The sequence below is a fragment of the Myxocyprinus asiaticus genome, chromosome 31 (assembly GCF_019703515.2).
Source record: "Myxocyprinus asiaticus isolate MX2 ecotype Aquarium Trade chromosome 31, UBuf_Myxa_2, whole genome shotgun sequence".
In the NCBI taxonomy this organism is placed as follows: Eukaryota; Metazoa; Chordata; class Actinopteri; order Cypriniformes; family Catostomidae; genus Myxocyprinus; species Myxocyprinus asiaticus.
This window is the reverse complement of record NC_059374.1, coordinates 35,935,032-35,946,427: the sequence shown is the minus strand read 5'-3', so window position 1 is coordinate 35,946,427 and position 11,396 is coordinate 35,935,032. Positions and strand designations below refer to the sequence as shown.

Sequence of the window (11,396 nt, the reverse complement as noted above, 5' to 3'; positions counted from 1 at the left end):
GACCAAATTCATGAATGCAACATCTAAGTTGTACCCACCAGAGTTTCTGCTAAGTAAGTTTGGTGCCGGTGAACGGGTTCAAGAATGATATCCAGCTTGCCAGACAAATGGGAAAAAATCTGGTCACTTGATATCTGTGCTGTCGGTGATGGAATAAACATCTAATGCAAAACACTGAAAAGCTTCTTTTTTTTTTATTGAGTATTTTTGTCTTGTTTTCCAGTAAAAATATCTCATTCTTAAAACAAGATCAATTTACTTGCATCATTATTCTCATCTTGTTTTCTAGTTAAAAAAAAAAAAAAAAAAAAAAAAAGATCTAAACATCCTTCAAACAGTTTCTTGCAAAATGACATAAGATATTTAGATCTTGATTTCAGAAAAATCTAACAAAATTGTTTATGCTTATAACAAGAAAAAAAACCTATTTGACAATGGGGTAAGAAAATAAAACTTGATTCATGGAAACTGGTTTAGATTTCTCTGAAAACAGAATTAAAATGTTATGTCATCCTACTTCAAGTAATTTATTTTCTTCCTTTTTTTCCAACTTTCAATTTTTTTCAAGATATTTTTTCCCCCAGAAAATAAGACGAAAATGCCTAGTAAGAAAATTATGTTTTGCAGTGAACGCACTCATATCAATTCAGAGGGCAAGGCTACCAAAAAGTTCAACTATAATTTGACATTTCTTTTCATCTTTACATCACAAAGAACTATCTAAATAACAAAACTCAGGGGATACAATTACTGGGAGTCAATAACTGTAGTCGCAAATTAAGACTTCACAAGCTCTCTGTGACAGTGAAGCTCTGTCATAATTTGGCTTGTCTGCTTCAGGTTAATATTTTCAGCAGACATTGTGTCCAACAATATTTGAATTTATTGGACATTGGAATCGGTTATCGGTCAAAACATTATATTTAACGGAAAACAGAAATGCTGGTATACACATACACAAACACTGCATTATGCATACTGTACACTCGTGTACATTGGTCAAGCTCCACCTCTAGTTTTGGATGCCTTCAAAACTCCACTTTCATTTAAAATCAAACAATGTCCCTGCAATATAGACCAACTCATGAGACAAATATGAGTTATCTTATTGGTCCAGGCTCGTTCATGCGGGTTTAGTGCTGGTCTAGCTGGTGGACCATCATCAGCAAAACCTAGCTGGTGAAATTGGTCGACCAACATTATTTTTTTCTGGTAAAGATGAGCAAGGTAGTGTTGCTGGTTAAACTACTCTAGTTAAGCAGCCTAGTGGGGACAGCGGCCCATCCGCATCCCTTGCCGAGTACCAGTGTCCAAAACACACTATACGCTGCATGGTGACAGCTATCCTGGATTTTCAGTAAGGCTTACACACACACACACACACACTCATGCAACGGCTGTATCACTGTGAAAGCTATCATGTTCAAGAGAGCATGGGGATCCTGAAGCTAGGGCCAGATATGACGGTCTTCCTCTTTTAAAAGAGCATTGCCATGGAGACGCTTCCGACACCACACAACGTTAAATGACAGAGCCACAAGAGATATTCGGTTGCACGCACACACAACGGCAAAGACACAGTTGAAAAGATTTTCTTCATTTCACATCCACCTGAATGTAAGTGTAGAGTCTCAGCAAGAACTTTGCCAACAGATTGACTTGAAGATAAGCAATCAAAAACACAGATACAATCTTGCACACACACACATCTTCATGTCTGATTATAGTTAAATAAAGTTGTGTTGAGTCTGGTCGCTATACACACAGATCTGGCCTCACCCTGAGGATTTTTAGTAACGGAACACTGCAGATTCATATCTAAATAAGTGTAGAAACAGGTTTCCTCTCTCTGCCTTTATTTTTCATCCCCCATTTCTTTCTTTCAATCTCTCCCTCTCTCTGTTCTCATATTGTACAGCATTTTGCTCTTAATCTTATTCCCATAGTAAAGAAAAACACAAATCAAATATCTTTAATATCTGATGTAGTCTTTTGCACCGTTCTGCCAAACCGATGAGGTTTTTAAGGTTATTGGTCAATTGAGTTTTAAATCAACAAAACCTACTTCCCTACCCTAAACCTTTAACCTAAACCTAACTGATAGTGTCATAAAAGCAAATGTGAGATAAAAAAAAAATGCTATTGCTGATAGCTCACATGTCGACTTGTGTGCTTTTCTGGACTTGTATGTCTGGACTGGTCCTTCGCATTGCAAAAGCAATGCTTTATCAGTTGAGCTACCATGCAACTTGATTGTGCTCGAATAAGCATGAACATGTAGTTGGTTAAGTAATGAAAATGTTTTTCACGCACTTTAGTAAAAGTGTTTTGATGTTATAAGATAGCATTGTGTGAGGAACAGGGTGAAAAGTACAGTAAGTGTTTATGAACTGAGTTTCTGCCATTTGACTCATGATTTGTGTGAAAGTGAAAAAGGGCATTGTTGCTGTAGTGCCTCTAGTGTTCATTTCACCAGGAAACTACTGCATATCGAACACTGAGCCAATAAAAATAATTTTGCAAAAATGTTGGTAGAGTAACATAATTGAATGAGACCAGGATGGCAATTTCACATGTGTCACCTCTAGGGTTACAGGAGAGATCTCAACAGGACCTAACCATAACCATCCGCAGGGCAGTGCCATGATGATTCTGATTGCTGCGGGACTGTTTAATGGTTCCAGTCTCCATAAGAAGGAATGTAAAAACTTCCACAATGAGCGATCCAAACAGAGAACAACAACCATTTTAACTGTTTGTTGGAGTAAAAATGAGCTCAGGCTCAACTGGTTATAACTTATAACAACTCGGACTTGTTAATGATATAAACATAATTAACCACAGACTATCGCTTCATGCCATCTACCCACTCAGGTGAGACACTGTCAAAAGATGGTCAGCATGACTTTGTAAATTACCGGGCCTTTGGAGCCACACGTTTTTTTCATTTGGCAATTTTTACAAATGTAATATGCTAAAAATCACATTATTTATCCGCTTAAAAAAATGCAAGTGAAAAAACTGGTGACTGGAAAATGAAATTGTAATGAATTGTGGAACAATTCTACGTTCAGGAAAAGGATGATAAAAATGAATATTCTCAAATCTTTCCAAGACCAAAACACCTAAATAGCTATCCAAACAGAACTGTCTCATTTGTTTCCAGTTTAATTTCTTTCACAATGGATTTTAGGAGAAAGATCAGAGACAAAAAATATACCTATATTAGATATAAAAACTCTATTAAGTTTCCTAAGCTATGAAAGAGCAATCTTTGATTAATACATTTGCTCAAAACCCAGCTGTCTAATGCAAAGACTTTTTGATTTATAGTATTGCTTTATCTGCACACATACACGCATAGACATCTCTTGATTTGCCCCTCTTTGATGTCCCCTGATTTTCCAAAACAACCTTAGTGAGGGAGATAGTGAGAAATAGAGAGATCTTTGTAGGGTCGCTGTGGAAATTTTAGTGTGTTGGACAGGCCTGCCCGGCCTGCTCTTTATTTAACAGTGGGAGTAAAGGGAGATGTGTGTACATAAATATAGTGTGAGAACAGGCAGTCTGCTGGGGAGCTCTTCACAACCTAACAGTACCTAAGACACTGAGAAAGCAGAGTGAGAGAAAGACAGAGAGAGAGAGAGAGATTAGCTGTTTCCAGTAAAGACTTGATGAGTGAATTACAAGATGCAGGTCAGGGATTTACTTACAATTATCAGTCGCTCTGCAGGTCCACTTGACGTTAGCACTTGCTTGTTTTTAAGGGTGTTTAGATATTTTTCCTGGGAAATAAGACAAAAATACTGATTAAGAAAACGATTTATTGAAGTAAATGGCCATATACAGGATAGTTTATACATGAAAGATAAACCACCTACACATGCTGTACACCAACCCACATACACTAATACTATGGAAACACAGCAGGTTGTCTCCTAGAACCTGACCTTCCATGCACTTTTGGCCATTGTAAGTGTGTGTAAGCAGAGAAAGACAGCAAGAAGGACAGAAAGAGACAATGAAATCGTATGTAAAGGTGACCCCCCCCCCCCCCCCACACACACACACACACAGACTTGTCCAGCTGCTCTCTTTGGTTCCTATTAGTTTGCAATCATAATGAGGATGAGAGAGTTGGCAAAAGCAGCTTCAGGGTGAGCCACAGTGGAAAACCTGCAGAAATGATGTCAGAGGAATCGCAACCACCGATTGGAGTGGAGATTCCCGGAGAGAGCCTATAAAACCGGGAAAGACAACAGCAGGAACCAGCAAAGGCAGAGAACGTGAGAAATTCCAGAAACTGCACGGCATCCATCCATACGTCCCGTGTGACTGAAGCTAAATCAGATTAAGGGTAAGGAAACTTGGACAGAGAGAGATACAGAGAGAGAAAGATCTACCTGCATGTTCCAACAGGGCTATATGTGTTTGAGAGGAAAGGTGAGCAGACAGGTGTTGCACATGTATTTAAAGGCATATTCTTTGGGTGTTATATAACACAGTAATGCATGCAGTTAAACAAGGGTGGCTGCAGTTTTAATAGCTGGTTAACTGGACTCTGCCAGTATTGAATCTCGATGTCTTTGATAAGCAAGGATGAATTTGTTTGAGCTCCATGGTTATAGATGAACAAGTATCAGAAATATCCTGTTGATGTTACATCTTTGCGATAGTGGCACCGAATTGTGAAATTGTGTCTGGTATCAGAGAACTGTTGAGAGTGTCTTTGATAGAGAGAGTGTATCCAGTGAAGTGTGTGTGGGCAATGAGAGATGGCTGGAGTTGTTTATTTTTGGGGACGGAAAATGCTAAAGTTAGCCCATGTTGCTGGACAATGCATTTCCCAGTTGTGGGGCAGAGGGTCCGTATCTGCTGCGGTGCTCATCTCACCAGACCTGAAGTGCCAGATAAAGGACAGGACACTCAAAATAATATGTGTGAAAATGCATTTTTTGGGCATTTCATACAGAATGAAAATAGAGAGTGAAAGTTTTCTTGCAAAAGAGTTTACTGTGTTAATGTTAATGTGTTACACTTTGAGAATGCTTGATAAGTAGTAAAATGGCATTATTAATAATTTCACAGATTTAACAATTTTACTAATTATACAAATTTATTTATTTTTCATTTATTATTTTGAAGGACTCAATCTACTGAGCTGTGAGTTTGAAATGTTAGAAGGCGAATTTAGCATTTTTTTGAAAATTATTAAAGATGCATTCCAGACAATGTTAACGTATTCATCAAACACTGAACTCAATTTCAGTTTTAACGGGCATCCCATTTACGCGCCAAGTTGCTTGGCAACTAATTATAGCGGACAGTTAGGCTAATGAACTATATTACTTGGCGGAATAATTGTTTCATGTTGTTATTATTATCGATACATTTAATTATTAATTAAACATTGGTGTCTTTTATAATATTTTTGTCGCCGTTTTAGAAAAGTAATAGGCAACACTGCACGGACCCAGTTGGTTGCTTTGTTGTTGTTTTTTGTTTTGTTTGTTTGTTTTTTTGTTTTTATTGACAACGATCCATAACTGATGCGCAGCTGTTGTGTGTGGTGTTGTCTAATTACCAGTATATTTGTGTTCAAGACATTAGTCTTGGTTCACTGTAATTTGACACATTTACCAGCAGATGGCAGCAAAAATTCAGAACTAAACCCTGCATTATAATCTAATTACTGTAAAATAAAGTGCGTTATTGGACTCATGATTAAAAAAATAAATAAATAAAAAAAAAAAAAAAAAAAAAAAAAATATATATATATATATATATATATATATATATATATATATATATATATATATATATATATATATATATATATATATATATATTGCTATTGAGATGATGGTGTGCTCTTATATAGTTGATTTTTCATCTAAATTATTAAATACAATTTTAGATTAACCAATATCACAAAACATTTGCTGAGAAGACTAACATAGAGTCATGCCATCAGGATGTTTTTAGTGTGTTTGTGTGTGTGTGTGTGTGTGTGTGTGTGAGAAAGAGAGAGAGAGAGAGAGAGAGAGAGAGGTTCAAGTGTGTTTTGGGGACACACAGCTAGGGGTGCAGGTCAGAGTGTGTGTTTGGGCTTAGTTCATGTGTTTGTGTAGAGGGTGTGTGTTAGAAGCATTCTCACACTCTCACGGCTGCTGGACCGCCCAGTCAGAGTGTATTTTCACAGATGGAGTCTGGATGAATGAAAACACCACCCTGTATCACAGTAACTCAACACGGTGCTGAAGCTGGAGTGTGTGTGCGCGCACTCAATTGATAAATGTTAATTTTTCAATTCAGCTTTCCATTCAAGTTATGCTAATCATATAATTTTTAATGAAATTTTTTTTATTAAATAAGAAAAAATTCAGAAATGGATTCGAGACTTTTGATTCCAAAAGTATATTAGTACGTACACAAGTGTGAAGCATTGTAGTTTGACAATAATCTTATTGCTTGTATTGTAGATGCTGGGCTGTGGATGTGTGCTGCTCACTGGTCTGATGACACTGACCTTGTTCCACTGCAGTACTGAAAGCCTTCATGTACCCCAGGAAAGGCCAGTGGTGGGTATAGCTCTCACATACACACACACGTACTTGGGGGTAAATGCATGTCTGATACTAAATACACTCACTGAGCATTAGGAACACCTGTACACCTACTTATTCATGCGATTATCTAATCAGCCAATCATGTGGCAGCAGTGCAATGCATAAAATCATGCAGATACGGGTCAGAAGCTTCAGTTAATGTTCACATCAACCATCAGAATGGGGAAAAAATGTGATCTCAGTGATTTCGACAGTGGCATGATTGTTGGTGCCAGACGAGTATTTCTGTAACTGCTGATCTCCTGGGATTTTCATGCACAACAGTCTCTAGAGTTTACTCAGAATGGTGGCAAATACAAAAACCAACATTCTGCAGACAGAAATGCCTTGTTGATGAGAGAGGTCAACGGAGAATGGCCAGACTGGTTCGAGCTGACAGAAATGCTACGGTAACTCAGATAATCACTCTGTACAATTGTAGTGGGCAGAATAGCATCTCAGAATGCACAACACGTCAAACCTTGAGGCAGATGGGCTACAACAGCAGAAGACCACATTGGGCAATTTATTAGGAACATAGTGTTCTAGTAAAGTGCTCAGTGAGTGTAGACTTTAAAGACTGTAAGAAGGTGGTACATATGGCTTATCTGAGACAATGTTAGATTATGTGTGGCAAGTTGACCCGGCCACACAAATACCCTGGGAATACCCCTGGAGAGCCAGTGCAGGAGCTTAACACCACTCTTCTAATGAAGATGAGTTACTTGTCTGCTGTCAGGGTCATCTGTTCTATCACTCTTCCTGTCTCTCCATCTGAAATAGAAGGAACCAACTTAAGCAGTCCATCTTAAAGGCATAGCTCACTCAAAAATTAAAATCCATCATCATCGTCCACTTACCCTCATGTCATTCAAAACCTACATGAGTTTTCTTTTTGTGGAACAGAAGAGAAGTTATTTAGCTTAATGTGCAGGATATCTTTTTTTTTCCCATACAAACCCAAAAAAGGCTGTCAGAATCTTACAAAAATGTATAAATGTACATTAATTACACCATAAATTTACACTAACGGAGCACTTTATTAGGAATACTATGTTCCTCATTGGATGTTTTTTGTTTTTGGCACCATTTTGAGTAAACTCTAGAGACTGTTGTGGGTTAACAACCCAGGAGATCAGCAGTTACAGAAATACTCAAACCAGCCCATCTGACACCAACAATCATGCCATGGTCAAAATCACTGAGATCACATTTTTTCCCCATTCTGATGGTTGATGTGAACATTAACTAAAGCTCCTGACCCGTACCTGCATGATTTTATGCACTGCACTGCTGCCACACGATTGGCTGATTAGATAATCACATGAATGTGTTCCTTATGAAGTGCTCAGTGAGTATATATTATGGTATAAAATAAATGTCTTCAAAAGCCATGCAATAGCTTTTTGTGGGGAACAGTTGGTATTAAAGATAGCCAAGCTGTTCTTTTTGCTGGTCCAACATGGTCTACCACGTGAAAACAGCTTGACTAAAATATTTTACCAGTTCAATACCACGTCTATCAGCTTGTAGCCCAGCTGATCAACCATCTAGACCATCTTGGACCAGCAAATAACCATACAGTAAATTACCATCTTGGACCAAATAGAAATGATAAAAGGAGGGGTAAGCCACAAATAATTTTTGTGGTAATCAATATTATACCACAAAATGCTGTCGATTGAGCTTAACTTGAATTAAACCCTGAATATTCCTTTAAGACCTGAAATGTGCATAATGTGTCACACTCAAGAACGCATTTCCATCTCTCTCTGGTGTAGTATGTGGAATCAACAGTCATGGAGGGCCGTGGCATCCAGCGAAGCCCAGGCGAGCAGAAGACCTCAGGAGCTGTGAAGGCTAAACTTCTCCTGCTTGACCAGCTGGTCCGACTAGAGAATGATGTCATTGAGACCAAGAGGAAACGAAGCTTCCCCGGATCCAACACGCCACTTGACCGCCTGTCAATCAGCACCATGGACCCCAAGAGCAACAAGCAGAGGTAGAGAAAAAAACTGAAAAATTGGAAAGTGTTCCCTCTATAGTCCACAGAATAAGAAAGAGCAGCTGTTTTTTAAATTACACCTTGGTTAAAGTGATCATCAGGGCAATCTGTCATTATATATTTATATATATATATATATATATATATATATATATATATATATATATATATATATATATATATATATATATATATATAGCAATTATGCTAAAACATTGACATTTACTAATCTTAACATTCTTATCCCATATGATCAGACTAATCTAAATCTATATGGTCATTTCAGGGTCATATGTACACTGTCTTTCCCTCTGATATGACCATTTCTATGGACTTAAATATACTGTAGATTCCACATTTCCAAAACCTAGATTTGCATATCTATTCAAATTGTCCTGGAAAAGCAAAGGATTTTTTCTTATTCAATGCATGAGAGTGGAAAATATGAGTTCAGACATGACAATAAAAAAAGTGGGGCCTGAAGTCTCAAAACCCTTCAAAAGACTTGTTATTTGCTATGATCCAGAACTGATGATGAACCATAGGTAGCTTTGATTGGCTGTGGCTCAAACATATATAGTTTTCATTGGCTTAAGTCAAACATGCACAGCTTGACAGCTTTGTGTGCATAAGTACATGTTTGTGTGTTTTTACAGTTCACTTAGTGCAAATTAATGTTTTGTCTATAGCCCACAGTTAAAGTTACTTCTATTACCCGGGTGGAGTCACAGTGGTGTGGATTGAGGGTTTGTCTGGCATAATAAGAGTCTGATACAGTCCAGCTGTGAGGATGATTGGAGCATCAGACTTCCAGTCAATGATCAAAACCGTTCTCATTTTATCTCTGTGGATGATTTGATCTGCACTGCTGGACAGAGCGCACTGTGTTACTCAGCATGGCCTGAGGCACTGACAAGGCTCTATCCAAATGATCTTCAGCACTTGATAAGATCAGGACAGAAGCCAAGAACAGCAGTAAGAGCAACACGCCATGCATTATCAAATCTCATCACTCGAATCCATCTGTCATGTGTCCCATTATACAAATGAAAGCTCACGAAACACCTATAATAATCATGTGAATGATTCTGTAACTACATTTTTACATTTTACTTTATTTTATGTGAGCTGGCCAGTGCAAAACTCTTCGTCACAATGCTATGGTCTTGTGGGTGGTTGCTATGTACTGGAGTTATTAGGGTGTTCTGGGTGGTTGCAGTCAGTTGCTCACTGGTCCAAGCCAAAAGAGCCCAGTCCATATTCTGGTTCCTAGATGGCTCGGATCCCTCCTTCAGTGTAGGATTTTATTATCTGCCAGGCAAAAACTGTAAATCTGATTGCTTAGAAAAGTAATAGCTCACCGATTCTTAACAGGCCACACAATTTGAGGTATCATTAATGTCATAGCAAAAACGTAGTGACATGAAAGGATAATCCATCAATTAAGTGGTTTCTTTGTGGTTATATGTGCAGGAAGGTTGTTGAGTTGCCACGGCGACGAGTCAGCGTTCCAATTGACCGGATTGGGGTGGGCCGTCTTCCCAATAGCCGAGGATAAACTCTGCTTCAGACCATGCCCCAACAAACAGGTACCTGAAATAAGAAATAATCTCTTAGATATTCTCAGCCATTACGTCATTATATTGTAAATAGAAATGCCCTCTACAATATAAAGCATATTTTAAGTATTAGCTTACATGCAGCATATTATGTATTACATGCATATGCAGGAAAATTGTTGGAATTTTAATCCGGCCAATACTCTTTCTTTCATTTATTCCACAGAGGGGGATTTTGCAGGTAGAAGATATGCATGATAAAGCACACCAGCCCTTACAAATCACTAACCATTGAACAAACTCTATGTTCACTGCACACTTACAACCCTTGCTGCTCAGAGCTTTTTTCTCTCTATTGATTACTGATTTAAACTTTCAACCTCTGACCAAACTGTGTTTATTTTTAATCCTGACCTATATGTAATTTTGTCCAAAAAAAAAAAAACTATCCATTTCACAACCTTGATGCTGTTATCAGAGGCATTTTCCAATCAGAGAGTAATCTGCTCCTGGCTTCCATTGCACAACTCATTATTTACTTGAGTGCCTCAGCTGCTGCTCCACCTCTTGCTTGCTGTAATATACAATTATTGTTGTTTTCTCACTTTGACTGGAGGCTAAACATGCGAGTTCAGCCTTGACAATAAAACAGATTAAATTTTACTGGTGTCCAGTTTTTTTGGTTTCAACTGATTGTAATAAAATAGTTAATTCTGAGACTTTTTGTATGAATAATAAATACTGTGGCTATAAGAATAAAATCATATTAATTATAGATAAAAGTAATAAAAATAAATAAACTGACATTAAACAGAATTGAAATATTATCTCTTTAACTATAATGATATCATCAAGGCATATGATTTATGGTCTTTAACAGGTTCGAACCAACAAACATGGCTATCAGCACCTTACAGTATATAGGATAAAGCAGGGCTAAAGCCCCCCTGGGGTAAAAGGCAATTTTGATTTTATTTTCTCCCAAAACACTAAATAGTAACAAAAACCACCACAGTATAACTATTGTTATCATCATATCACTATAACCCCACCTCACCACCTTTTTTATTTTATTTTTATTAATTTTAATCAAAACAACCGTTCCGTTATTATTTCTTTTCACACAAATTGTTTTGCTCCATATTCAGTAAACAGAAATGTTGTTTTTCAATCTTGATACACTTTGTGATTAGAAAAAAAAGAAAAGAAAATTTTCCTTAAAGG

General features: G+C 37.5%; 1 protein-coding gene across 2 annotated transcripts; it reads left to right on the top strand.

Annotated features, from left to right (window-relative positions):
• The first annotated feature begins 4,269 nt into the window (after positions 1-4,269).
• On the top strand, positions 4,270-10,835 carry ostn (osteocrin). Of its 2 annotated transcripts, none has more exons than XM_051664876.1 (5): positions 4,270-4,357; positions 6,483-6,581; positions 8,390-8,610; positions 10,087-10,202; positions 10,399-10,835. In XM_051664876.1, the coding sequence occupies exons 2-4, from the start codon at positions 6,483-6,485 to the stop codon at positions 10,169-10,171; spliced, it is 405 nt and encodes a 134-aa protein (XP_051520836.1). In that variant the 5' UTR covers positions 4,270-4,357; the 3' UTR covers positions 10,172-10,202; positions 10,399-10,835. The 2 variants fall into 2 exon arrangements, with proteins under 2 accessions (XP_051520836.1, XP_051520835.1); XM_051664875.1 differs by having other exon boundaries at positions 4,325-4,443.
• Positions 10,836-11,396: the final 561 nt, after the last annotated feature.

Coding starts and splice junctions, on each gene's coding strand:
- ostn (XM_051664875.1), top strand. CDS start 4,408: ATGTTCCAACAGGGCTATATGTGTTTGAGAGGAAAG. Junction 4,444..6,482: donor ATATGTGTTTGAGAGGAAAG/GTGAGCAGACAG, acceptor CTTGTATTGTAG/ATGCTGGGCTGTGGATGTGT. Junction 8,611..10,086: donor CCCAAGAGCAACAAGCAGAG/GTAGAGAAAAAA, acceptor TTATATGTGCAG/GAAGGTTGTTGAGTTGCCAC.